General features: G+C 51.5%; 8 protein-coding genes across 8 annotated transcripts; 4 read left to right on the forward strand and 4 right to left on the reverse strand.

The window, feature by feature from the left end:
* Positions 1-241: 241 nt before the first annotated feature.
* JCM6883_002020 (uncharacterized protein) lies at positions 242-5,334 on the reverse strand (the record flags this gene model as incomplete). The annotated part of the gene is made up of 14 exons (XM_076631699.1): positions 242-2,011; positions 2,079-2,190; positions 2,254-2,308; positions 2,374-2,432; positions 2,495-2,551; positions 2,611-2,682; positions 2,743-2,949; positions 3,016-3,122; positions 3,189-3,274; positions 3,336-3,408; positions 3,464-4,625; positions 4,683-4,827; positions 4,893-5,072; positions 5,148-5,334. 14 exons carry the CDS (start codon positions 5,332-5,334, stop codon positions 242-244), a joined length of 4,272 nt encoding a protein of 1,423 aa, XP_076488270.1.
* A 1,043-nt stretch (positions 5,335-6,377) lies between these two features.
* Positions 6,378-8,392, forward strand: JCM6883_002021 (uncharacterized protein; the record flags this gene model as incomplete). Its single annotated transcript, XM_076631700.1, has 6 exons — positions 6,378-6,844; positions 6,918-6,936; positions 7,009-7,498; positions 7,560-7,889; positions 7,954-8,211; positions 8,274-8,392. The coding sequence occupies 6 exons, from the start codon at positions 6,378-6,380 to the stop codon at positions 8,390-8,392; spliced, it is 1,683 nt and encodes a 560-aa protein (XP_076488271.1).
* A 277-nt stretch (positions 8,393-8,669) lies between these two features.
* JCM6883_002022 (uncharacterized protein) lies at positions 8,670-11,248 on the reverse strand (the record flags this gene model as incomplete). The annotated part of the gene is made up of 7 exons (XM_076631701.1): positions 8,670-9,596; positions 9,654-9,932; positions 9,994-10,081; positions 10,146-10,261; positions 10,333-10,467; positions 10,535-10,678; positions 10,742-11,248. The coding sequence occupies 7 exons, from the start codon at positions 11,246-11,248 to the stop codon at positions 8,670-8,672; spliced, it is 2,196 nt and encodes a 731-aa protein (XP_076488272.1).
* Positions 11,249-12,734: 1,486 nt separating this feature from the next.
* JCM6883_002023 (uncharacterized protein) lies at positions 12,735-13,694 on the forward strand (the record flags this gene model as incomplete). The annotated part of the gene is made up of 1 exon (XM_076631702.1): positions 12,735-13,694. The coding sequence occupies one exon, from the start codon at positions 12,735-12,737 to the stop codon at positions 13,692-13,694; it is 960 nt and encodes a 319-aa protein (XP_076488273.1).
* Positions 13,695-13,931: 237 nt separating this feature from the next.
* On the reverse strand, positions 13,932-16,416 carry MET12 (methylenetetrahydrofolate reductase (NAD(P)H) MET12; the record flags this gene model as incomplete). Its single annotated transcript, XM_076631703.1, has 10 exons — positions 13,932-14,096; positions 14,173-14,697; positions 14,764-15,000; positions 15,067-15,261; positions 15,335-15,459; positions 15,526-15,678; positions 15,743-15,859; positions 15,927-15,972; positions 16,031-16,255; positions 16,321-16,416. 10 exons carry the CDS (start codon positions 16,414-16,416, stop codon positions 13,932-13,934), a joined length of 1,884 nt encoding a protein of 627 aa, XP_076488274.1.
* A 293-nt stretch (positions 16,417-16,709) lies between these two features.
* Positions 16,710-18,423, reverse strand: JCM6883_002025 (transcription initiation factor TFIID subunit 7 family protein; the record flags this gene model as incomplete). The annotated part of the gene is made up of 5 exons (XM_076631704.1): positions 16,710-16,832; positions 16,898-16,996; positions 17,059-17,555; positions 17,617-17,689; positions 17,755-18,423. 5 exons carry the CDS (start codon positions 18,421-18,423, stop codon positions 16,710-16,712), a joined length of 1,461 nt encoding a protein of 486 aa, XP_076488275.1.
* A 475-nt stretch (positions 18,424-18,898) lies between these two features.
* MCM7 (DNA replication licensing factor MCM7) lies at positions 18,899-21,680 on the forward strand (the record flags this gene model as incomplete). Its single annotated transcript, XM_076631705.1, has 8 exons — positions 18,899-18,936; positions 19,001-19,160; positions 19,236-19,295; positions 19,355-19,578; positions 19,643-19,961; positions 20,023-20,593; positions 20,655-21,529; positions 21,597-21,680. The coding sequence occupies 8 exons, from the start codon at positions 18,899-18,901 to the stop codon at positions 21,678-21,680; spliced, it is 2,331 nt and encodes a 776-aa protein (XP_076488276.1).
* Positions 21,681-22,306: 626 nt separating this feature from the next.
* Positions 22,307-26,635, forward strand: JCM6883_002027 (uncharacterized protein; the record flags this gene model as incomplete). The annotated part of the gene is made up of 4 exons (XM_076631706.1): positions 22,307-22,348; positions 22,420-25,081; positions 25,144-26,447; positions 26,519-26,635. The coding sequence occupies 4 exons, from the start codon at positions 22,307-22,309 to the stop codon at positions 26,633-26,635; spliced, it is 4,125 nt and encodes a 1,374-aa protein (XP_076488277.1).
* Between the last annotated feature and the right edge of the window lie 93 nt (positions 26,636-26,728).

Genomic DNA, 26,728 nt, shown 5'->3' on the forward strand with positions numbered 1-26,728 from the left:
TTGAGAGAGACTGTCAGAGCTGTACACTCTCGGTATAGTCTCGTCTCTCCTTCAGCAGTCTTGAGAGAGGATTCCATGAATTGTAAGAAGGGTATCTGAATATGATATGCGAGTAAAATAGTAAGAGAGAGACGTGATTAGATAGAGAGTTACGAAAAGAACAACAATGCGAAAAAGAGACAACTCGTGTATTAAAGAGAGAAGATTCCAACTGCTATGTATTGAAAGAGAGAGAGTAAGATTAGAAATTGAGAGAAGTATCTGCTTTTGCTCCACCACCTCCTCCTCCTCCATCCTTCGAAGGACTTCCCATCATCCTCGCCAAGAACGATCCACTAGCCTGTCTCCTATCTTTCGATTCCTGGTCCTTGACGACTTTCTCATGTTTGACGTAACGTTGATGGGACAAGATTTCTTCGTGAAGTAATTCTGCCCTCAAAGCAGCTTGTTGTGAAATCACTTCTTCTCCTCCTTCTCCTCCTTCCCCTTCGCCTGATACTGAGGTCGGTTCGTCGATTCGAGATAGAGTGATCGAGTGTTGAATCGAAGGAGCGACGGAATTCGATCGATGAGAACGAGTCGAACGTCTTCGACCCATGTTCGAAGTCGAACCCATTGGGGGTGAACCGATTCCAATTCGAGATCCAGGCGGGGTGAGCGCGGAAATCGTGAGGCGGCGTCCTCTCGAACGAGTGGGAGAAGTCGTAGTCGCCATTGCGGCAGAGGAAGGAGAAGGAGGAGGGAAGGGGAACGCAGATTCTTCCGTGGCAGCCGAGAGAGGTGAGAGCATGTTTGGATCGGATGCGGGCTCTTGGGTAAAGTTTGGAATCGCTGGAGGTGAAGGTCTCGGTGCGTTCGGGGAACGTCGTAAGACTGGAGAAGTCGGAGTTGAATTGATGCTCGTTTGTGTACTCCTGCGACGTCGCATTCCCGAAACGAACGAAGTTTGATCGGACCCTCCTGTTCCTCCTCCTTCTCCGTTCGATGCGATGGGTACGACTTGTCCTCCTCCTTCGACCGCAGCTTTTGCCGCGACATCTGCCGCGACTCGAATACGTTCGTTTCCTTTCAGCGTGAGTCCGTAATTATCGAATGAAGTATGAGAGGCAGCTCGACTGTTTTTGCGAGCGAGGTGAGGAGATGTGGGTGAAGTAGGAGGAGCGAGGTGGTTCGAGTCTGCTCGTTTCGTCGGTTCGTGCTCTTCCTCTTCCTCCGACTCGAGTTCGTCGAAACAGTCGAACGCTTCGAATGAACCGATGATTCCATCTCCTCCTTCACTTGAGACGAATACTCGTCCGTTGTAGTCAACCGTGTCGCCGAGATCGACAGGTTTGAGGGGTTCTCGAGGAAGCCAGAGGGAGTGAGCGAGAGGAGTCACCTCTGCCGGGTTGTGGTAGTGGACGTGCGAGACAGGTCGATCATCACGGAGTACTGGAGGATGAGGAGTGACGATCGAGATCGGTGCCGAATGATGCTCAGGTTCGACGTGCTTCTCCGAGGTGAAAACGTCGGTCGGGATCGCGAGAGGAGTCGGGAATGCAACGGTCGAGTCGTCGCCGAACGAAGGTGTTCCGTCAGGAGCAGTGTCGTTCGAGATGATCGTCTCCAGGAGAATTGGTCTTCTTTGATCGTCGGGAGAAGTCGAAGCTCTCGCTCGAGCGAGGTTGTTCGGGACGACATTTCTCTGACGTTGAGCAGCTGTTTCGGAAGATGCTCTCCAGTGTTCATTGGATCGTTCGACTCGTTCTCCGACGTAAGGAAGTTTCGCGGTAGGTCGGAGAAGGAGAGAAGGAGCGGTCACCGTGGCGAAAGTCTTGATACTTGATAGAGCTTCGAAAGCGCTTCGATGTCGACCATGACTCAATTCGTCGTCAGTCTTGAGCGGCACTGAAAGGCCGAGATTCGGTTCCGCGACTCCACAGACGGCTTTCGCATGGGCGTCGTCGATTTCGTCCATTCGGTGATCGAAGTAGCGGGTACCGACGAGTTTGAGGAGAACCGTGATCGGAATCTTTTCGTCGTGAGACTGAATCGTCAGTGCGGATCCCAGGAGAGTCTGTGTGTCTATGAGGACTCACGAGAGGGATACAAGCTCCGCCGAGCGAGAACTTTTTGAGAACCCAGAAGAAGGCGACGAGGACGAACTGCGAAAAGATCGCCATATCGAGGGAGTAACGGAAGATTCGACGACTAGGGACGAGCAATATCAGATCAGCGTTTCACTCGAAGGAAGAAAGGTGAGTAGAGACTTACTAAATTGATCGACCTCCGCCCTCGAAATGTCTTCGGTAGTAAACATGGGCGAACTCTGACAGGGGACGTAGAACGGTCAGAGTGAACTTTAAAACCAGCTAGGGAGAAGGAGAAGCTCACGATTCTTGAAAACAGTGAATGCGACGGCGAAATAAGCAAAGTTGAAAGCGATGACGAGACTGCAGGATCAAGACACTCGAGTGAGTAGGCGAGGAAGCTACGGGGGGCGAGGAAGACGTACGGATTGAGGCAGGCGAAGAGTAGGGAAACGCTGATGATCAATAGATGTGTCGGGACCCTGCACTCGAACGGGTCAGTCTCAGACGAGCGGAGAGAACGCTACGAATATCGACTCACCAGTTCTGCCATCCAAAGAAACGGGGAACAGCATCGCCCTCCCGTTTTCTCGGAGCGATATACTTGCGAATCCTGTTTCCGAAGTCTTTTCGTGAGTCAAGCTTTAACTGAGAGTCCTCGGAGTCGACTCACGAGCTATGGTTCACCCACGCAATACCAAATAGAGCTATCTCGAGGCCGTGTTGAAGCCCGACAATCAGCAACGACCAAGAAACGAAGAACGTAGCGCCTCGAGGGAAAGCAGCAGCGACGACGGCGAGAACCGAAACCGGTTGTCGGAACGCGTTCAAGAATGCTGTGAAGGCAGAGATTCCGATGCAGAAGACGACGATGAAATTGCTAGACGTGTGGGAGAGGAATCAGCTCGCTTTTGGAAAATCGAGGGAAGAGGAAGAATTGACTCACATGATGAGGAATTTGTGGTAGGCAGATTGTGTCTGAGCACTCCATTTCGATTCGGTGATGATGGTCTTTCCTTTTCGTTGCAAGATTCCGAGGACTGTCGGCACGAACTAGAATCGAGCGAGAGCGTCAAAAAACAAAGTCGGGAGCTGATTGAGCTGAGAGGATGACTGTACCATGTTCAGGATCGCCATCAAAGCAGTCGGCAGCAAGGAGGAGAAGAGGGTGTTGAGGGTCGAGTTGTTTTGAAGGAAGCTCGCAACTAAGCAAAGCACAAAGGCGTCAATTGGCACTCGCTCATCGAAAGGTCCAGAGGGACTCACCTCCGGGAAGACGAATACTCAGCGATTCAAGCGAGAAGAGACCGATCAAGAACGAAATCGGAACAACCCAAACCTGAAGGGAAAGAGTTCAGTGAAGGAAAGTCAGAGAGAGCGGCGGTTCGACTCACGATAGTGAGTCCCCAGATAACGACCTGGAGGATCGTTCCTCTGACCAAGTCGGCGTGTAACGAGACGACGACCAATTGCTCCCAATGCAAATCCCTCGCTTCAGGCGCCGCTTTTACTCGAAACTCTAACACTCTTCCACCCCTCGCGATCGCCCTCGCCTTGAAGTGTCTCCCCCCGAGTTCCTTCTTGACCCTGATCGAATCCTCGACTCGTTCGAATGTGACGAAAGCGGTAGAAGCAGCTTCGAATTGTTCAGGTCGCGCTCGAAGGTCGTCGATGAGCGACATTTGAATGTTCAATTTTGTGAGGTAATAATCGATTGCCGGTACAGATTGACCTCTGAAACGCTTGAGTCGTTTGAGAGGGTGAAAGCGATCGAGGAGTTCGGCGTGTTCGTGTTGAATCTTGTGAAGGACGGCCCATATCGAGAGAGGTGCGCCGTGCGAATCGAGAGGAGGTTTGTCTTCGAGGAAAGGTCGAAGGGAAGAGATGAGGATCGCGTCTCCTTCTCGAGGGGCGTGCGCGAGATCGTAAGCTTGTCGAGTTTGGCGAGAGAGTTTCATTTTGACCCATTCGTAAGGGCTAATCGGAGGGAGTTGACCGTTCTGAGCGAGCTTTTGATCCTCCACTTGTATCTTGACCCATTTCATGACGTTGCGAACGAGCTGAACGTGCGCCGTTTCGAGTTCGTGAAGAACTCCGAGGTATTTCGCGTAAAGTGAATTCAATTCAGCCTGCCTCCTGACGAGGACGATCTTCGTGATGAGCTGAGTCTTTTCGTCGTTCCGAGAAGTCATCGCGTAACTGTCCTTGTTCTCGGGTGTCGAAGGAGAGGTCGAGTCTTCCAATCGAGAAGGATTCGTTCGGAAATGATGTTCGAAATAATCCGAGATCGCTTGTTCCGTCCTGAGTGCTGGAGGGATGTTGCGTACGAGCACAGTTCGATACCTCCATCCGACGTCTTCAGGCGGGATCGAAGGGTCGAGCTCTCGAGGAGGAAGTCGAGTCGTGTCTTTCGGAGGTTCTCTATTCGGATCCCGGTCTTGAAGAATCCTCCTCAACTCGTTCTGCCTCACTCGTAGTGCTCCTCGTCCGATCCAGAACAGAGTGACGAACCAAGTAACCGAGACGATCCAAACGCAAGCGACGTGAACTCCGAGACTGTCAGGGCGAGTTAGTCGCTTCGACGAGCAGGAGGAGGTAAAGAGACGAGCCTACAGTCCGAGACCTCGCGTAGATTGAACCAACGAAGCGATCGAAGCACGGTTGATGTTGTTTGTCGGGATGTTCGAAGGACTGAAGATGAAATTGATCGCGATCAAGGTCGGAAAGACGGTACAGAGAAGGAAGAATGTCCAGTAAACTGTCACTCAGAAAGCGTCAGCCTTACAGCGTCTAGTTTACGTTGAAGGGAAGTGGTAGACTCACGAACTCCTCGCAAGAAACGAAGGTAGACAACTGCATCCGCTCCGACATCGTGCTCCTCGAAGTAAGACGGTTTCCTCCTCACTGCTTCGACGATCCACGACAGAGGATAGTTCGCAAAGTCCGGAGCTCTTTCTCCTTCGACGTACGTCCTCGCTCTGTAGAGGTATCCCATCGCCCAACCTAGGGAGCGAGCAATTCTCAATTTTCAGTTCAGCTTCAAACTCTCTCGCTGCAGAAGAAGAGTTTAGGTGTTACCTTCCATTCCTCTATCTGGTACTTTCTCTCCTCTCTTCCTAGCCTTGTCCTCGTCCGGGTACCTCCTGAGACGCTTGAAGATCTCGTGCAGAGTGCATCCCGAAACGAAAAAGATTCCGGCTGTAATCGCCGTTGACTTGAGTCCTGTAAACACCGCCGAGTACTCCCGGCTGTCTAATGTCGCCATTCCAACTCTAGAACGATACCCGGACTTCCCTAGTCGTGGATCCTCGTTGACCGACCGAAAGAGCTCCTCCGATTCTCAAAGTATTAGACTTGCTATTTCCGCCCTTCTACGATTGGCTGACTGAGTCGGTAGCTCTCTGTAGCTTCTGTGACGATTTCGGGTTGGACTAGGTTGCTGCTGCTCAAGGGGAGAAGAGATGTGCGAAGGGTGTCGACCGAGTTGACTGACTATTGTCTCTAGAGAGGGAGCTCTATCGCTCTGTATAGGGTCGGAATCCTCTTCTGTTCTTCGTAAGGTGGTGTTAGCGCCGTAAGGTGGTGTCGTGTGAATGGAGGCAGGTGAGGCGATGGATATCGGATCGACGGATTCTCTCTTTCCCTTCACGCGGTTCGACCTTTTCGCCTGGCAGCCTTCACGAGGTTGTCTTTGGGTAGTGACAGCTTGTACAACCCTCTCGCAATTACCCGCCCTCGTCCCGCCGCCGACATTCGATTGCCGGCGTGCTTGATATCCAACAACGCGCCTCTCCAAAGCTCTCCGGCTCAGGGTCAAATGGTACGTAGAGATATAGAGCGGTAGCGGCAACAATCAACCGTTTGCATAGCTCGTGGAAAAGTGAGTCTGTCCAAGTCGTCTCTCTGCTCGCTCGACCTCAGTTCTGAGTCGTTCTCGAAGCGCGGCTGGTTGATCTCCCGGTAAATCTCACTGTCACGATCTACCTTGAAGGCTTGGGGCAATTCCTGCAGGACCAGGTTGGGACCAGGTCAAAAAAATTTGAAAGGTGGCTGACGCTCAAAAAACCTTCGGAACTTTCCATTTGCGGTGTTCTTTCGTTCGAGCTTCTCGAACTTCATCGTCGAAACTACGCGAACTGCGCTAAACTCGCCTGGGATTACGTTCGACACTCTACATTGCTTCTGGAGCACCACTCGAAGGATGTGATAGAGGGAAATTTCCTGCGGCTGAGGCTCGACTTCTCTCATTGCTCTCCTCTGTACACCTCAGCTGCTCTGATCCCCGTCGAATCGAGTGCTGAACTGAGAATGACTCCGCCACCAGTACCACCAAAGTTCGGAACTTACGAATACTCGGCAATCCCTATCACTCCTTCGACTCCGCCGAGTCCTCCTCACACCGCTTCGTTTCCTTCCAACCACCTTCGACGGAGATCGTCAGTGAACATCAACTTCGAAAGCAACGATGTGACAATTCAACTCGATGCCGATTCGGAAAAGCGATACGGAAAGATGTTGAAAGAGAGGTCGAGTAAAGAGACGAAACCTTTGAACGGTGTGGGATCTGGATCAGGGAAGGGTTACATGGCATGGACGGACGGGCGAGCAAAGAGTCGGAGAACAGGAGTCAAGAGATGCATTGCATTCCTTGCGCTTTTCTTATTCTGCGTTCTGGGTTGGCTAGGAGGTCTAGCTACAAGTGAAGTGTCGAGTAGAGGTCAGGGGAGTGGGAAAGGGTCGTCAACTTGGTCGACTTCCACCGCAGATTCGAAAAGGTCAGTCGCGAATCTCAAAACTCGACCCAAATTTCTGTCGATGACTGATTTCCGATTGTCGTCTCTCTCTCAGGTGCAACCCTTACGAGCACGTTCGTTATACTCTTCTTCAACTCCTCTCTCGATCTTTTAGTGCTGATCTTTTCTCCCTTGCTGAAATAAAGCACGGAGTCCTCAATGTCAACGCTTCGGAACCAAAAGCGAACGCCTGGCAACCCTTCTCGGCCTCACCCGAATGTCAACCCGTCGACTACTTGACCCTACTCCACGACGCATCCGTCCAAAACACCGTCTCTCCAGTCATCAAGTTCGTCGAAAACCGCACAATCGTTCTCTTTGGCGACAGCATCGATCGCGACCACAACGAACACATCTGTCAATTCCTTCAAGGTTCACACGAAATGATCGGTAGTGACCATCCTCTCTCCCCTTCTTACCCGCTCGGACAAGAACTCCCTCCGGTCAACTATACGAGTTTCCTCTCAGGACGACGGGAGTGGCCAAATTTTGTCCAGAGTCGACCCTGGGTTTGTCACGTACCGAAGCTCAATCTAAGGGTCGTCAACGTCTTCCATTACGGATTTCAAGAACCTGAATTCGATAACGGCTACATTGCGACTCATCCTCATTTCTATCCTCCCGCTGCGATCGAAGGTCCGTCCTCTCTATCTCTACTTCAGTCTCCCCGATGCCCACGGATCTTTGCGTTTGCCAGATCGATTCTCGCAAATCGTCATCCCTTTGATGGAAGGTCTCTCGAAGCGACACAACATTTCTGCCGTTCCCGACATCTTTTCGATCGCTCCCGGCTTCTGGTCTCACATGCGTCAATCAGTCGACGATCAATCCGCCCAGAAGGTCGCTATCGAAGCTGGTATGGCGGAGGAAGAAGCGAAAGCGAAGTTTGACCCTTGGAGGTCGATGGATCAAGGCGAGAAGAAATGGTTCGAAGGAAGATTTTACGAAACATTGAGGTATTGCGCGAGGAGCTGGAAGGAGGGTAGAGACGTAGGAGGGAACAACGTTAGACCGACGATACTCTGGCGTGAGTTTACATCTTTTCTGGGCTCGTTTTCCAGAGAGACTAATGTTTTCCTCCCCTTGTTCAGGCGCATCTCATCCGATCAAGGAGTTGGACACCGTCCCTTTCAATCGATTGATGGCGGTGGATCGAATCGGTCGGTACGTCGTCGAGAACTTGATCGAGGAATCGAAAGCGGCATCGGAGGGAGGTTCGAGTTGGATAGCGTGGACGGGAAAGATCGGTGAGAAAGCGCTCGGATGGAGGAAAGAGTCAAAGACTGAGATAGAGGATGAGGATCTCGCTCGTCGACTGAGGATAGACGAATGGGGTTCTCGCATGATCGGTGAGTTTGATTCTCGTCTCTTTCTCCTTCGGAATGGCTCTCATTGTTTCGCTTCTCGACAGGTCAAACCCGTTACTTCCGAGATCAAGTTCATCCTCTCGCACTTCCTGGATCGTGGCTGTACGGAAACATGCTCTTGCATCAACTGAGAATGACCGTGGACGACGAGACCTCTCGATAGCTGGATACTCACCTCGTTCTGTATCGAACCATGTAGCCTTATTCGTACTGTATATGTTAGTGTTACCGGGAAACTTGTTGTTGAAACTCTTCTCTCTCTCTCACACCGTTCGCGTAAACTTGGGAGAGAAAACTACTTTGCTTTTTTGAGGGGGATTCGACATGCGGAGGTGATACAAATTGAACGAGGTTGTGAAAGAGAAAGGTAAAAACAAACAAATAATAGAATGTCTACAGAGGGTTTGAGGAATCAAGAAATGAGGGGTTAGAGGTCCTCTTCAACCTTCAACGACGTCCTCCTTCTTGAGTTTGGGTTTGTCTTCCTTCTTCTTCTTGGTCTCTTCTTCGGCGTTCTTCTCGGACTCTTTCGCCTCGGCTACCTTGGCAGAATCGGCGAATCCCTCCTTCGCTGCTACTTTCACTTCCTTCGCGTTCTCCTTGAGCTCGATCGCTTTCTCCTCCTCCATAACGATACCGAGACCTTCTCCTTCGGCAAGACTGACAATGTCGTCGAGAGGTACCCAAGAATCGTTGTCGATATCGAGTTTTTGAAGGAGAACGGCGATTTCTTCTTCAGAGGGACTGTGTCGGATAACTTCGAGTGCAGATTTGAGATCCTTGACGGCGATCTTGCCTTCGTGATCGGTAGAGAACATGTTGAGTCGATCTCCTACTGATTGATCGTACTCCTCGAGTTGTTTATCGATCTTGGTCAAGAGAGACTTGAGTCGCTTGTTGAGAGGGTTCGGTTGTCCACCTTCTTCCGTCTCGGCCTTGTCGTTCTCCTCGATCAATCTCCTCAATTCGGTTCGCTCCTTGATGACTGAAGATTTCGCCGAAAGGATTTCGAGAGCGGATCCGAGTTCTTGAACTTGCTCGGCGGTCATGCGAACGTCGACGACTTCCTCCTTCGGTTTCTCTTCTTGCAGCTCCTTGACCTCTTTCTCAGGTAGAAGCTCCTCGGCTTGACCCTTCTCCTTCGCGACTTGTTCAGCTTCGTCCTTCTCCCTCTGTTCCGCCTCTCGCAGTTCCTCAGCCTCTCGTTTCGCTTCTTCCTCGGCTTCCTTCTTAACTCGTCGTGCCTCAGCTTCCTTCTCTTCTTGTTCTTGTTCGTCTTCGATGAGCTCTTCTTGTTGTTGAAGAACTTCGAGTCGTTGTTTGTAAGAAGCGGAATCGGAAGACACTTCGAGTTCAGTCTCGTTGACCTGTCGAATCGAGTCTGTTAGCGAAGCGGGCGATCAACACAGCGACGAGGTACTTACGAGGTTGTCAGGCAAACTGGCAAGGGTGTCCTTCAAGCTCTTCATGATCTCGTCTCCCTCAGCTTCAGGTTTGATTCCGAGTCCTCGGTTGAAACCGAATGCCTTGCTTAAGATGAGAAGGGTGCCACTAAGTTGGTTGTGCAAGTGAAGGTCGATCCACTGAGCGAGTTCGGAACGGAGATGCTCCTCAGAGACGCCGATCGTTCGAATACCGCGAGATTGACAGGCGGAAGCGAGTTCAGAGGCGGAGAGCGAGTCGATTCCTTCAGAGTCGATGACCTGATCCAATTCGGATGATCAGCCTCGACTTCGTCAGTACAACCCATCAGAGAGCGCTCACCTTGTCATCTTCCTTGATGCGAGCGAGACGGTTTCGAATAGTGTAGCGGAGGAAGATATCAGTACCGAAAGCGTTGATGTTCATGTAACTACAGATTGCGCAAGAGTCAGCACTGCACAATCAATGCACGTTCCCGAGAAGCAGAAGCTTACCGGCACATCGAAACGAGTTGAGGTCGGGTCAAGTTCTCGAGGGTCAAATCATCTTCAAAGAGTCGAGAAACTCGAACGACTTCTTCAGTCGTAGGCGATTCTCCGGTGCTACGGACCTGATACGTCGAGAGAGATTGCGAATCAGTGACGATTCGGAAGTCTTGCGAAAATACGAAATCGTTCTTACCTTTCGGAAGAACTCTTTGAACTCTTCAGACTGCTTGATCTTGTCGGGACTCTTGATACCGGATTCACGAATAGTTTCTTGCAAGAACTTGGCCATCTCGAGTCGAACCTTGAGAAGCTTGCGCTTCTTCTCGTCCTGTGAAGAAAGCGGCCGCCTTAGTTCCGGCTCTTCACAGACAGGTCTCATGAAGCCGGTTGCTCACCTCTTTGAACTTGTCAGTGAAGGTCGAGGGAAGCATATTGGGGAAGAGCTTGAGGGCAACCGGGAGAAGGAGTTCCATGAAAGGTACGATGAGGAAGACCGAGAACGGGATCAGTCGGAGGAGATCGGTGGTTGTTCGTTTCAGCTACAGTCACAGTGCCGTGTCAGCTAGTCGGGACAGGAGATACGGAGAGGAAAATGGACTCACTTGACGATGTTCACGACGCGTGAGCTTTTTGCCGACGATCAACCTTCTAACCAATCGAGCTGAAATCCTGATTTCTTTGCCCAAGAGTTTCGTACCATGCCAATAATGAAGAGCTTCCTTCTTCACGCTCGTCCAGATGCGAGTTAACCGACTCGCTTCTTCCTTTCCCTTTTTCGCGACTGCCTTCTTCTCCTTGTCATCAGCCGGCGCCAATTCTTTCGATTCAGAGTTCGTTGCAGTGGTTGATGATGATGATGCGGTAGATGATTTCGAAAAAGGAGTCGAGGAGGGAGCAAGGAAAGGTCGAGAAGTGGTCAAGAGGCGGAGTTGCTCAGGTCGAGTTGCGTATGGGGTCAGACTAATGAGAGAGTTGCGAGTTGTTCTACACAGTAGAGGAGCGAATCTAGCGTTGATGTAGGGAGAGATGGGAGACGTAGAGGTTCGGCAAGTTGATGAAGAAGAAACGAGTCGGAACCACGCCTGCGCGGAGATCGGTGGGCGAGCCATATTGGATGGCGGGTAATCTAGTGAAAGGAGCTCAGCTCTAGTGGTAACTGTGCGTCCGAGGGCGATTCGAGGTGGAGCGGAAAAGTCTAAAGGCTGTCGCGTCCCGAAGTCCGATTTCTTCCTCTTCCAAGATAATTTCGTGAGGGGTGATAGTTACAGGGGGCGTGAGTCGAACGGAGTAGAGGGGGAAGGAAATTCGGATGAGAACATCGCAAAATAGGTCCAATATTCCTCTTCGCAAGCGAAACTCTTCTCGAGCATTTGTTGATTCGTCTTGCTAGCTGCATGTGCATGAACTGCTCTTATTGCTGTACCAAGGCGAATGGGCGCAGGAAAGAGGTAGTGTGAGTACAACTCGATGAGCGACTGAGCTCAACCTCTCGCGAAATGAGCTTGCAGACCGGAAGAGGTTAGTCTCGCTCTGATTCAGCTTGGCTAGTTCTCTATCACTGGCTAGTAGTTGAGTTGTGGGCTAAGAGGGACTCTCCCTGAGTTCCTCGCTGCAACAACAGATCTCGAAATTTTCACGCGAGTGTAGCTTGAGCGATCGTCCCCAGGCAAGAGTATCTTCGAAGCCATTAGTCGTAGCCAACTCCTCACGTTATCTCTTGACCTCGGTTCCACTCCACCCTCTAATGTAGACTACTGACGGGCACAGGGTGCGGGCGAAAGGGAGTTCATGGACTTTGATCAATTTGTGCTGCGAGTTGCGAGCGATGCTTGAACGAACCTCGTGAAGACGAGAAGACGTCGCTTGCTACGTCTCTGTAGAGGCGTGCGCGACTTTCTGCAGACTGTCCTGTGCTCGCACTCGTGCGATTGGATGCGACTTCAAGTTTTCGTTCGTTCGTTTCTCGCCGTGACTCCTACGCGTTCGCTAGTCACATCTCCTTTCCTTCCGGACTACAGTCATTCGCAAGATCTCCAGTGTGAGTCCCTGATGAGACCAGAGTTGGACTCCGGCGGTAGATGAGCGCGAACGCAATGTAAAAGAGCTCGACTTTCCAGCTGAGCAGTTCGATCCCTGCGAAAGACAACTAGACTGTTTCGTAGTCCCTTTCCGGAGCGTATCGTCTCCGTAACCGCCGTTGGATCGTTGCAGTACAGACTTGAAGTGAGACACATTGCGAAAAACGAACCCGGTTCGGAATCGCTCAAGGGATCCCGATGCTCTCTCTCCTTCCCCTCACTCTCAATCGATCGCGTCTTGACCTCAACACCGTTAGGAAGTGTAGTGAGATGTCTGAAGCCAATCAGGTGAGTCTCTGGGGCCCTCGACCGCTCCGTTCGTGGCTCAAATTCTTGATCAAAATAGCGAACTTCCCTCTCTCATCTCCCTCCCGAGCTACTCACGGAGGTCTTCAACCATGCGTATATCGATTCGAAACTCCATCGTGCCCCTATCAATCGCGCGCTCCTCCCGTTTCAGCGACAAGCTCTCTTCCGCCAAATCCAAATTTCCTCCTTCCACCAACTTCAGCAGCTCATGCAGGCTTGCAACGGTAACTCTGGATTGGGAGGATTGGTAAAAGTACTCAGGGCGAAGAAGATCGATCGGGGGCAAAGGGATAAGAAGAACGATCGTCAAATGAAATCTTTCTTTGCGACTTTGGTGAACCTCGAACGACTTGAACTCGGTTACAAGGCAACCTCTCTCATCGAAATCATTCTCTCTCCTCGTGTCGCTCGTTCGACTCTTCCCCGTCTCGAAATTCTCAAACTTACAACGCCAACGCCGTTGGATGATAAACCCCTCGATTCCAAAACCTATCGTTACCTGAGCGAGTTCCCCTCCCTGCACCGTCTCGAACTCTCCGACTCCGGCGCCCAGCCCTTGACCTGTAGCTCAAAAGGCGGACAAAAGCTCGCAAATATCAAGAGCCTCGTGCCCGAAGGATACTTCGTCGATGATAAGGCGACATCTTCATTCCTTCAAATCTTCCCCAGCCTCGCGTCCCTCACTCTCGACACTTATAGGAGTCATCGTACGGCCTACTCCGAGCTGGTCGCTCTCCTCCCGACCTCGCTCACTTCCCTCACTCTCCGTTGCCTCGGTCTCTACAATGATCATCTCGCCCCTTGCGACCAACACTTCCCTCGTTTGGTCAACCTCGAGTACCTCTACCTCAGCGAAGGGACCTTCACCGAAAATCTGATCGACGCTCTTCGCCATCTCCCAAAGCTCAGAACTCTCGGATTTGGAAAGGGGGCGATTCTCAATTGCTCGAAACTGGAGGAGATGATCCTCGGACCGAATCGACTTCCGTCGCTCGAAAAAGTCATCTTCGATCAAGTCGAGGCCACTTCAAAACGAAAGTGGGGTCGTCATCCAAAAGGAACGCTCTCTAAAGAGGAATTCATCAAGCTCGTACACAAGATCAAACTGCAAGGCATCGAAGTCGAGGGAACGGCAATCACGGCTATGAGATCAAAGAAAGCCCGATGAATTGGGAGCTGAGAGGGGTGATTGCGCGCCGGACTGTGACGAATGTAAGGAATGTAGCATTTCGGCGAGGAATTGGTCGAGGCAGAGCTCCTCGGGAACATAGAGACGGAACAGCGGGCGTTTCAGGGGGGGCATAGAAGCATGATAGTCTCTGTATGTTGTCCCTCTCATAGCTTCCGTTTCCTCAATTCTAACGCACGAAATATGAATTTTCTATCAACAGTTCTTTCGCACACTTTACTTCTTCAATAACCATCTCCACAGTCCGTCTGTATCCTTGTAATCGTGATGCACGACTGACACCAACCACCTCGTTTCAGCGATCGCCTTGATGAACTTGCGAGAGGGCGATTGAGCTGGGTACAAGAATGACCACTCTTTCCAGATTGCGAATGCTTCCTCCTACAGCGAGCGAGGTGAGAAGAATCGTCAGCTCGAGCCGAGAGTCGAGCGAGAGGAAGAAGTATCGAGAACTCACAGCCCAAGCCTTGAAACTCATCTCCTCAATCAGAGTCGTAGTAACGATTTCCTTTCCTCCGAATACACCCCAGGTGACAGCGTTCACGTCTCCCTTCTTCATATTCGTCCTGTAATCACCCTTTCCATTCCCTGCGAACCATTTCACAAGTCCATCATCCGCTTCTCCATTCTTGATCCGCTCCTCTTCGTCCTTCTTACTCCTCTCTTCCAACTCGTTCAGTTGCTCTTCAGTCAAGAAGAACTCGACGAAAGCTTTCTGGTAGATGTAACCTCCTTTCGGTCCGAAGCCGTGAATCGGATCACTCGATTTTACTCCATCGACCGCAGGCTGAGATCCGACTGTCCACCAATGTCTCGTATCGTTCATTTCGATCAAGTGAGACGAGATCGAAGCGGTTTCGGGTCGAAGAGGTTCTTCGGACCAAGGGTTGCACGCGAGAGTTCCTCGAAGGTAGGAGGAGAAGATTTTTGAGACGTCAGATAGATTTGTCGGGGTTCCCCATGTCTTGAGAGCTTCGGCGGGCTGCTCGAGGGAAGCGGTCTGTCAGAGTCACCAGAAAGAGGTAGAACAGAGGAAATGGTTTCTTACCGGTAATTTCAATCCAGGCCCGTAGCCATCCATATCACCGTAAGCTGGACTCCTCGCATCTCCGAACCTTCCATTCGGGAACTCATCCCAACTTGTCGGACTATCTTTCCTCGCCAAATCGGGACTCGAAACGGTTTGAACTGTCGGATTCGGACCATTCGAAGCGTTCGTTCCGGAGGCTCTCAGTGAGTTGATCACTTTGTTCGCCGTTTGTCCTCCTCCATTTGCCATCAATGACTGTCGAGCGGATTAGAAGTCAGCTGTCTGCCTGTCGACGGATAGAGGCGGGAAAGAAGAGCTCACCCTCTGCTGTAAGTTCAACTTTGTTCGTTTCTCGCTCGATCCAACCCAGCCTAACAGCTCGAGAACACGAGTGATACTCTTCTCGAGATTGAGAGTACACAGGTGAAACCCTCGAATTCCTCCTTCCTCGTAGAGAGCTTTGATCATTTTAACGGAGAGTTGAACTCCGTAGTCCTTTACTGCCGAATCGTCGTGCTGTCGAGAGGGCACAATGAGGTCAGAGTCAGCGACTCTCGAGTCGAGCTTTGGAAAATGTGAAAGAGCTCACCTGGATTCGCTCGAGGTCAGACATGATCTCTGGAGGAATATAGGTTCCGCACAGATTCGTCATCCGTCGGAAGGAGAGATAGTTCTGGATTGGCATAATACCAGGCAAGATGGGAATCGTGATCCCTGAGAAACGGTGGGAATTTGAGTCAGAATCGTCTGATTGGAGAGAAAAGACAGCTCAAGACGCACCTCTTGCTCTACACTTCTTGTACCAGTTGATGAAGACGTCTACATCGTAGAAGAGTTGCGTCACGACGAAATCGGCTCCAGCTTGTTGTTTTTCGTACAAATAGTCGATATCGTCTTCTCGGTCTGGTGAATCTGCGTGTCCCTCGGGATAGCCTGCGAGAAGGGAAGTGTCAGGGGCGAGCAGCAAGTGAAAGAGCACGAAGAGGAAGTAACGTACCGGCTACACCGATACAGAAATCTTGACCGTATTGCTTTCTAACGTACTTGACAAGGTCGGTAGCGTGCTGAAACTCGTCACTAGCCGCCGTCCAGTACTCTTCTCCTCTCGGTGGATCTGTAAGCCGATCGATAGGTCAGCTTGAATCGGGAAAGGGGAATGAGAGAGCAAAACGAAAACTGACCTCCCCTCAAAGCCAGCAGATTAACAACTCCCAACTCTTTCGCTCTCTGATACGTTCGACCAAGTTTAGATCTTGTCACGTCTGAAGCAATTGGGAGAACGTACCTGTAGTGTTCTATCCAGGACTCCTTCTTGCATATTCGTGCAAGTTAAATGCAGACAAGTCTCGAGTCCCATCCCTTGACTAGCTCCTGCTAGCTCCAAGCTCCGTTCTTGTGTCGATCCACCAGCTCCCCAAGTAACGTGCATCCAAGTAGGGTTGAGTGAACTCATTCGATCGATCCGGTCAATCAAGTTGGTCAATCCGGGAGCAGTCTTCGGGGGAAAGACCTGCCATGAAGCCAGATCAGTACGCTGAATGCTCTGGAAGTACTACAGAGGAAGCAGGAGCTCACTTCGAACGTATAATAGGGAGTCTCTGGAGATAAAGATGAGATTCGGTCCGTCACTTTCTGGGCCATTGGCTGGCGTAGCTCCGGGGTTGTAGTCATCCTTGATATCCGTTCTCTGTCCTGGGCGAGTCGCAGGAACTAAGAGAAGTGGCGGCGAGAAGAAGGTTGCGGATAAACTGTTCTTTCCGATTTCAGGTCGTGTGTTGAGTCAAAAAGTCATTCAAAGGTCAACGACGTTTTCAGGTGAGCGAGTTTCGATGCACTGTCTCTCTCGGTGCACACAGGAGGAAACCGAGTGAGAAAGAAGAATGCGAGATGATGACTTCTTTTCGTTACAACAACTTTTTGGACAATTCTCCTACCGACCTTGACTTAAACAGGAGTGACTGACTTCAGGAGGTATCCATCGCGTTTCCGGTACCGGCGGCACCATTCGAGGATCCAGCGACGGGAAGAACGACTGATTCTGCCGAAGGTACATTGGCGGCTGCCTCGGTTGCAGCGTGGGCGGCGTCCTGCAAAGATAGACGTCGAGTAAGTACACAGTCAAAGCGGAGAAGAGGCAAAAGGGAGTGCTCACCTCTCGTTTCTTGTCGAGTTCTCGAACTGCCGCGGTGTGTTGAGCTCGTTTCGAATCTCGATCTACCGTCAATTTCTTGATCATTTCCTCGAATCGTTTCTGCATGAAGACCAAACAAGATCAGCTAAGCGAATGAGAGTACACTGGTGAAGGTGACTCACTTTGAAGATGGGGTTCGCAGCTTTCGCCAACTCAGTCTCTTTCGAAGCGATCGCCTTGTCCAAATCTCCCATTTCCTCCGCGAGCAATTTGATCCTCTTCCTCGCTTCTGCTTCTTGCGGATCAATCGCTTGTTCCTGTACTTGATCTTCCTCCTCTTCCTCGTCATCATCTGAACTTCCTCCGAACAATCCATCTCCATCTTCTGAATCTTCCTCATCCGATTTACCCATCGCTTCCAATCCTTTATTGATCTCGTTCGCAAGATCTGAATCGTAGCCGCTACCTCCTTCCTCGTCATCATCATCATCTTCCTCTCGATCTCCCTCGTCGTTGTCTCCTCGAGCCGATCCCTCGTCGTTCTCTCCGAACACTGCTGGAGAGGAAGCTGCTCCATCTGGTCGAGGTGTCGGAGCTCCAACTGAACCTCCAAAGCCGGCAGAATCACGAGCGGGTTCATATTCTTCATCGTCCGAGGGAACATCGTAATCGAGCATTTCTGAGGGAGAGAATCGTAATCAGCTTGCAGTACGGGATCATCTAAAGACGAGACTACTCACCGAATTGTACTTTCTCAGCTTTCGCATCCGCTTCTAGTAGTTTCTCGACGGCAGTCTCAACTTGTTCGATAGTCTGTGAGGTGCGGAAACCAATTTCAGCGACAATTTTGATGCTGCTGAGAGTGAAAACGAGCTCACTCGTCGATTGATCCGTCTCCTGAATCTCCTCTTTCGGACGTGTTTCAGGGGAGGAGTGATCCCGTGCGGGTAAACGAAATCCTCAATGTTGAAAGTTCTCCCTGCCGTCACTTGCGACTCTTCCTGAATCTCCTCCTCGACGAGTAACATCTGACTGACATCCGCGACTTTCACAGTCTGTCCTCCGACTCCCGTCAACCTCTGACTCTCCAACAATGCCGGTAAATCGACCAGTTTCGCTCCATAAAGTTTGTTTCCCATATGAAAGACTGCCCTTCTCGAATCCTTGAACTTGAACCAGACATCTGGAGGTAGATCCCTCTTGTCGGCTAGATCTTTCAGTCTCGGTGCGATCTCTGGTGGTACTCGAAGGACGAAGTGTTCTTCAACGGCGAGAGGTTCTTCAGGATCCGAATCGAGTTCTCGATCCCATCCGACCGTATCTGCAGGTCCAATATGATGTCCTCCTCCGCTCCCACCTGGTCCTACTTTCAATCGTAACCTCCTCCCTCCTCCTATTTCGTCGTCTCCTCCTCTCCCCCTTCGAGATGAGCCTTCGAATTCGTCGTCTGAATTGTTGATCAATCGGTTCACTCGTCGTTGTCGTCTTGGTCGAGTAGCTGCGATTGTACCTCCTCCACCTGCGGAAGTCGATGCGATAGGTTGCATGAGGGTGGATTGAAATGGAGAAGAGAGGGAGAAATCTCTCAACTCTGCTCGATTCACCGCTTCTCGAGAGGGACTCACGGGAAAGCGCAAACTGATCGCAATGAATGCTCTCGTTGGTGATCGCCCGGCCCTCAGACTCAGCGTGTGTCGGAACGACTGACGGGCGTGATGAGATTTTCAGATAGTCAGCCAGATGCGCTGCGCGCGCGTGTGTTACCGCCAGACAGACCAGCCACGAACGCTATTCCATCTACGAAGAGACTGAGAGATCAGGCTCAAGAGAGCTCGAGAACAAATCTGAATCTCGACGCGAAATTGTTTTGCGAGTTCCCATTCATTCGCAATCAACCGAAACCGCCCATACGCTCTCTAGGGACTCCTATACTCCTGCCATCAACTTGTTATTCCGCCTGAACCCGAACCCCCAGCAAGAGAACCTCAAAAAACGTGATCTCTAGTCGCGTCGAAACCTCAGATGGCAGCACTACCTACGATCGACGTAGGACTAGACTAGTCAGTATTCACTCTCCGCTCACAAATAAGTGCAACCTGCTCACGCGTTCCCCGTCTCCGACAGCGATGAAGATTTAGAACAAATTAAAGGTTTCCTCAGTCGTTTCAAGACTCAACCAGGGAAAGAAAGACACGAGCTGGGTGATCAGAATGTAGACATGGACGATGAGCTAGATCTGGATGCTCAGGACGAACAACCGAGACACAAGTACCTCGATATTCTCGTGAGTTTTGTTTTCTTACCCTCGAACTTCGAAGGGACGCGTTTCGAACTGACTCTTGATGTTCGACGTTGATAGCAACGAGTAGCAAACCGGGAACAAGAACGGATAGTCATCGATTTGGAGGATTTGCTACAGGCGAGTCTCTCGATTATTCTCTTTCGCGGCCCTTTGGCTGACTCGTTCCCCTCTTTCAGGATGGAGCGGAAGGGAAAGCACTAGTTGCTCAGATTCAACGAAACACTCAACGATACGTGAAGCTTTTCGCGCGAGCGATCGATGAAAGTTTACCAGCAAATAGCGTCGACATCACCAACAAGAGCGACATTCTCGACATTATGCAGTACCACCGAAACAACAAGAACGCTCAGAACGAAGAAGCTGGACAAGCCGTCTTCCCTCCTCAATTACTCCGTCGATAGTACGTCTTCTGAAATCTGAGGAGGAAGTGAATCCCTGGCTCATTCTTCCTCTTCCCTTAACAGCAACCTCTACTTCCGACCTCTCCGATCTGAATCCACTCTCGCAGTCCGTCAAGTTCGAGGAGCTCATCTCGGTAAACTCATTACGGTTCGAGGAATCGTCACTCGAGTTTCCGAAGTGAAACCTCTCCTCCTCGTCAACGCCTACACTTGCGACTCGTGCGGTGCCGAAATCTTCCAAGACGTCGAAGGAAGGAAGGTCACACCGCTCGATACGTGTATCAGTGAAGTTTGTGAACAGAATGGAAGTCGAGGTCAACTCTACATGCAAACTCGAGCTTCGAAATTCACTCCTTTCCAAGAATGTAGGATTCAAGAAATGGTGAGCTACTCTCTTTCTCTCTTTCCTCGAGTGGGCTCAATTGACCATACAAGGAGAACAGGCGGACCAAGTACCGGTCGGTCACATTCCTCGAACGATGGTCATTCACCTCTACGGGAACCAAACTCGAGCCGTTTCACCCGGAGACGTTATTCACGTCGGAGGAATCTTCCTACCGATTCCGTACGAAGGTTTCAAAGCGATGAGAATGGGACTCTTGACCGATTCTTTCCTCGAAGCTCATCACGTTCAACAACTGAAGAAACAATACGAAGCGATGCAAGGTTCGAAGGAAATCGACGAACAGATCGAAGCCGTCTGTCGAACTCCGAACGTGTACGATCACCTAGCGACTTCGATTGCACCTGAGATCTTCGGTCACCTCGACGTGAAAAAGGCTCTCTTGCTGTTACTCGTTGGAGGAGTTACGAAATCGGTCGGAGACGGAATGAAGATTCGTGGAGATATCAACGTCTGCTTGATGGGAGATCCTGGTGTGGCCAAATCTCAGCTACTCAAATATATCGCCAAAGTCGCTCCTCGAGGAATCTACACGACTGGTCGAGGTTCTTCCGGAGTCGGTCTCACGGCCGCAGTACTTCGTGATCCCGTCACCGACGAATTCGTTCTCGGTGAGTTTGCATCCCTCTCTTGCATCTTGCTCGTGCACTGACAACGCTTCCGATCGATCAGAGGGAGGAGCTCTCGTTCTCGCCGATAACGGTATCGCATGTATCGATGAGTTTGACAAGATGGACGAATCGGATCGAACAGCGATTCACGAAGTCATGGAACAACAAACGATTTCAATCTCGAAAGCCGGTATCACAACGACGCTCAACGCTCGTACCTCGATCCTCGCCGCCGCGAATCCCCTCTACGGTCGATACAACCCGAAAATCTCTCCGGTCGACAATATCAACCTTCCCGCCGCTCTCCTCTCCCGTTTCGATCTCCTCTTCCTCATTCTCGACACTCCCACTCGAGACGACGACGAACGATTAGCTCAACACGTCACCTACGTTCACATGAATCAAGAAGCTCCTCCTCTCGCCGATGAACCCGTCTCTCCTACGATTCTCCGACACTACATTGCGAAAGCTCGTTCGATTCGACCCGTCGTACCAAAATCCGTCGCCGACAAGGTCGTTCGAGAGTACGTCTCGCTTCGAAATCAACAGAAGCAAGACGACGACCGAAAACAATTCTTCACCTACACTTCGGCTCGTACGTTACTCGGAATTCTCCGTTTGGCACAAGCCGCGGCGAGGTTACGATTCTCGGATGAAGTTTGTCTCGACGACGTGGACGAGGCATTGAGGTTGATGAAGATGAGTAAGGCGAGTCTGTTCGAGCACGAACATCGAGATCCGGCAGAAGACCGAACGACTCCCACTCGAATCTTCAACTTGATCAAAAACATGGCAGAGTCGGGAGCTGGAAGGATGGACGTCGACGAAGAAGAGGAGGACGAGGAAATGGATGGAAACACTTTCAACCCGGTTCAGAGTATGGCGGAAATTCGGGAACGAGCTTTCGCTCAAGGTTTCACTCAGGACGATCTAGATGTGAGTACCTCTCGTTACGTGTGTCTGTGGATGTCGTGCTCATCATTCGTGTCGTCGTCTCGAACAGGATTGTATCGCCGAATACGAAGAAATTGGAGTTTGGTACGTCGACGAAAACCGAACAACTCTCACGATCCAACAAAACGAGTAAGGAGGAGTTGTAGCCTCTCGTTAGGAGTCTATGCTTGGAGGCGGAGGAGAGGTTTTGTTGTCTTAGTCCGGTCGCTGTCATTTTCGTTTCTTCTCCGCTTATTCTCGATAATTTTCTGTACGCTCTGATTCTCTTGCTATATCGTTCCTCTTGGTGTACTTTCTGTTAAATGATACCCTTCACTCTGGTCATCCTCTTTTTGCGAAGTCACTGAGAAATTTCAATTACGCCGTTCCGATTTCGATGACCTGCCTCTTTCATCTCACTCTTTCGACTTTCAATCTCGTTCCGCCTCCAGCTCCAGACAGTCACTCGTAAGCTACTGCGCCAGTGATAGCTCTCTACAGGGACAGGATAGAGAGCAAATAAAGGAAACGCCGGGGACTTTCAAGTGGGGGTCAAAAGATTCCAGGGAAGCTTCACAGGGGGCTAGAGTAGCATGACGATGGAGCAGGAGTGGTCGTAGGCGGACAGGGTCACGCCGAGCATCAGCAGAGTGAGAGGGAGGTCGGACGATTTTGAGCCAGATTCACTGACCTCTCTGGTCTTTCCCTGAAGCAGCTTTCTAGGCAGAGAAGACGACACCTCGATAACATACAGCTATAGTCAGGCGGGAGGTAGACAGAATGACATCAGAAGGAGGGAGAATATCTCCCGAAGTCGAATTCGTTCGTTTCTAATTTCCCAAGTCTACAAGCTCCCTCTTTTCCGTTGTTGACGCCGTCTTGTCGGTCTACAGGGGACCTTCCTTCGTCTACCACATCAGAGCCGCACCTTCTCTCGACCTGCCGACTCTTACGTCCCCTCGAGTCCTCCTTCGCGACCTACTTCCCCTCCTCCTGCTTCCTCAGCCCCTTCGACCGTCTTCTTACATGGCAGACCAGCGCCAGTAGTCGGAAAGATGAGACAGGGCGCTCCACGGCTAGGTGGATTAGGCCTGGGAGGAATCGTCGAATCGACACCTTCTGCTCCTCCTCCGCCTCCTCTTCCCGCTCGCAGACAGCCTGTTTCGTCGCCTTCTCTCCCTCCCGCGGTCCCCGCAGCATCTCGTAGCTCAGCCTCATCTCGATCAGGCTCTCCCGGTGACGCTCGACCTCAAACTCCCAATTCAGCGAAACTCGATTCGAACGGAGGAGGAGGAAACTTGCCTCAGCGACCGTTTCTTTCGCCAGAGATGGACAAACCTGTAGCGCGTGAAGGTGCTTTCGCTCTTGATCGACCGAAAGTGGAGGACGTGCTGAAAAGGTCGAGCGTCGAAGAAGATCGAGCTCCATCGGAGGAACCTCTCGAGAATGAATCGGCAAGCGGAGGACTTGATCCGGAAGGGTCTGAGACGAAAGGAGCGGCCTCGCCGGAAGCGTTTCCTTCGCCAGAGGTTGAAGAAGAAGGGACTGGCTCCATGTTTGATCGGTTCAAATCGACACTGGGGACGCGGGAGGATGAGCAGTCATCAGGGAACGGAGTCACTAAGAAAGAAGGCACGGATAGCGACCGGGGATCGATCAACTCAACAGGAGAGTCGTTCTTTGCGACTCCTGAAACTGTTCCCGCGGATGGAGAGGAGGAGGAAGAACCGATACCCAACCTTGTACTCAACGATATCGATACCGAGCGGCGCCTTGACGAGGAAGAGATCGCATTCGCATTCGATGGTCCCACTCAGCTCGTGCCGGAGGAAGACGAGAATGAACCTATCGAAGCTTTGGTTGGCTCGCTACCATCGCAATCGACCTCTTTCAACGAACCTCCTTCACAACCGACTCCAGCGCTTCCGTCAGTGGGTGACTCCTTGCTTTTACGATCCGGAAAAAGCACGTCTTCCGAGTTCCCGAATCGTTCTCCCGCCGGATCTGTCGCCACATCAGTCTACCCGAGCCGTGAGCCGTCGATACACAACTTCATGCTTGAATCAGAGAAGGAAGAGCGTCAAACAGCGGACGAAACGAACGGAATGTCGCTGAAAATCCCGACAACCCAATTTTCACCTTCTGCGACCTCTCCCACCTACTCCCAAACCTCGAGTCTCCCCGATGACCTTCTCTCACCTCACTACACTCAGGGTCGTCGCTACCTCAGCAACGATCCCGCGTCTGAATATCCCTCTCCTCCCTCTTCCCCGGCGACTTCGGTTCAAGGTCCCCCTTCTTTACGGGATGACAACGTTACCACAGTCGTCGAAAACTTGTCAGTCTACTCCGCTGAACCAGGAACCAAGACTCAACCGGACGAAACCGAATTTATCGAAACATCTACGCAAACACCTACTTTAGGCGGTCCTGAGCCTGTCGAACCCGAAGCAGTCGCGTCTATAGCCAACACGGAGTCGGCCGCTGCTCTCGAAGATCCGCAACCTTCAGAGGAACGATCGCCAAGTTCTCCGTCGAGCTCGATCCTTGCTTCCCCTCCCGCTTCTTCCTTTACCACTTCTCCCTATTTCGATCGTCCTCGTCGGTCTCGATTCTCTTATCAAGGTCTAGGACTTCGCATGCCCTCTTCGATCGCGCCAAAATCATCTTCCGACGACGAGCCTGATTCGCAACCCGACGTTTCGTCCCCGCCTGCTGCAACTTCCGCACGATCTACCTCTCTCAGCACATCCGCTCGCGATGACCCGATACGGAAAGTTGAAGAGCGAGAGCGACCTGTCGACGAGTCCGTCCCGAAGCCGGTACTCTTTCCCTGGATTCAACCACCGAGATGGTCCACATCCGAACACGAGGAGGAGAAGGATCCAAAGCAACCCTTCGAGCCTGTCTCTGGGTATCGCGACGAGTCTTCGAATCTTTCCTCGCCTTCAGCTTACGCCCCTTCCTCCGTCGCTCCGTCTCCCGAAATCAGCACTGCCTATCAAGCACCGGCCAGTTCCCGAGCAACCGAACTCGTCGTCTCTGCAATCCCCGACGTTGTCCCCATTCCATCCCAGCTTCGATCGACCTCGCCGTTCGAAGTCCAAAATTCAACTCCCTCAATTGAGCCGTCACAAGAGGCCCCTTCTCTACCCGTCGACATCGAGGCATCACCCGCACCAACAAAGCCTAATGAAGGGACAGAGCCGAAGGAGGAGGAGCAGACAGAAGAAGATCTCAATCAAACCTCGACAGTCGGAGTCGCCGTCGACATCGGAACTGCCGTCGCAGGGGCTCTCGTCATGGGTGGTCTCGCCGTTGGTCAAACCGCATTGAGAGGTCTCGCCGTCGGATGGTCCGCCTGGCGAGGAGCGAGTAATCAATCCGTCATTCCCGAGACGAAAGTCGTCGAAATCAAGTCGGAAGAAGAAGAGAAAGAGTTCAAGAACTATGTTGCGGCGAAAGAGCGGGCCGAGGATAGTGAGAGCAGTAGGAAAGCAGAATCATCTGTCATTTCGACGGAATGGGGTGAAGCGGAATTCGAAGCTCCCGAGGGTGAGTCTCTCTCTCGCTTTGTTATCGTCCCCCGGAGCTGACGTCTCTTGTTCAATCTGTAGGGTTCTTGGAAGAGTTCAAACGAGCTATGGCGGAAATCGGAGAAGAAGATCTCGCCGCGAACGAACAAGCTCAAATCGACGCTCAACTCGCCGCCTACGAAGCCGCTTCTCGTCAACATGTCGATGCCGTCTCTTCCCCTTCTCCTTCGGACAACCTTTCCCTCGCCTCCTCCCCTCAATCCTTCTCGAGCCCTCGTTTGGCTCGTCCGAGAGAAGCTTCTTCTCTTCGTCGTCAACAACCGCAAACGATCGAGGAAGATAGCGCCGACGAAGACGAACGAGAACTCGAGGATCTAATGACACCCGTATGGGACTCACCAACTCGACTCTCTCGCATCGCGGTTGAATTCCCTTCTCGTCACGGGTTCGCACCTCCTCCAGGTCTCACGGGTTCTCGTCCAACTTCGGTCGCCGGATCACGTCCCATCTCCCTCATGTCGACGTCTTCGATGAGTTCGACTCCAGCTTCCCCCAACCCTAGCGCAGCACCGCCGGCTTCCCCTCGTAAACCGGCGAAACTATCGAAAACTTCAAAAGGAATTCTCGGATTCGGTCGAAGCAAATCTACCAAAGATCTCTCGAAAAAGCCCGCTTCTCGAGTTCCTCCTTCCCCTTCTCTGCCTGGTCTCAGCGGTACTCGAGAACGACCTCAATCGATGTTTTCACAAGAATCTTCGAAAACGACTACTGCGAACAACGACGCAAGTTCTCAACATTCGAAATCCTCCTCCCACAAAACTGCCGGTCGACGATCGTCAATCTTTAACTTTGGAGGAGGGAAGGACGTTCCACCGGTACCGACAATCGAGAGTCAAATCAAAGATACGACTTATATTTCTTACGGCTCGACGACGACGAAACCTCAACGACGCAACTCGAGTGCTTCATCAATCTCGACCGGACTCTACGCTTCACGAGACTCGTACCTCTTGACTCCTGGATCCGGCACCGTCGTTCCTCCTACCTCAAGCCCTTCGCTCAACCGAAGAACGCGAGAACAAACTCCTTCGAGTATCACTACCTCCTCCTCAACTCGTTCCGACGACCCAGGAGGTGCTCCTTTCCGTAGAAGACGATCTTCCCTTCGAGCGACTTCGGCGTACGATGGAGGATCTTCGTTGACGAGATCTTCGAGTATCGTCGAGAGTGAGAAGAAATTGTATAGAGTTAGGTTCGGGAATGCCATGGGAGGGATTGGATTGAGATCGGTTGCGGACGATGAGGCGGAGAGATCGGGTGGAGATAGACATGGGCAGAGATGGGTGGGGATTGCGAGAGGAAGATATGGGAATATGATCATCAAGGTCAGTGCTTTTTCTCTCCTCGTTCCGTTTCATTTTGAGGCAAAGCTGACTAGAGTGATGCTCGGTGACAGACGGATGAAGAGAGCGATATGGTCTACGCCGAGCAAGTCGCTCAAATTAAGAAGAAGTGGAGAGCGTTCGGTTCTGAACAAAGTCGCGATTGGGCTGCAGTGCGAATCGACAAGTAATCACTTATTGTATCCGTTCTAGTGTTGTTCCATCATCTTCTCTCCTGTCGTACCCACTTATCTCAATGTCGCAAACAAGGTAACGGATTCTCT

The sequence above is a fragment of the Sporobolomyces salmoneus genome (genome assembly GCF_050403485.1).
Source record: "Sporobolomyces salmoneus JCM6883 DNA, S_salmoneus_JCM6883_v1_ctg19, whole genome shotgun sequence".
NCBI lineage: Eukaryota > Fungi > Basidiomycota > Microbotryomycetes > Sporidiobolales > Sporidiobolaceae > Sporobolomyces > Sporobolomyces salmoneus.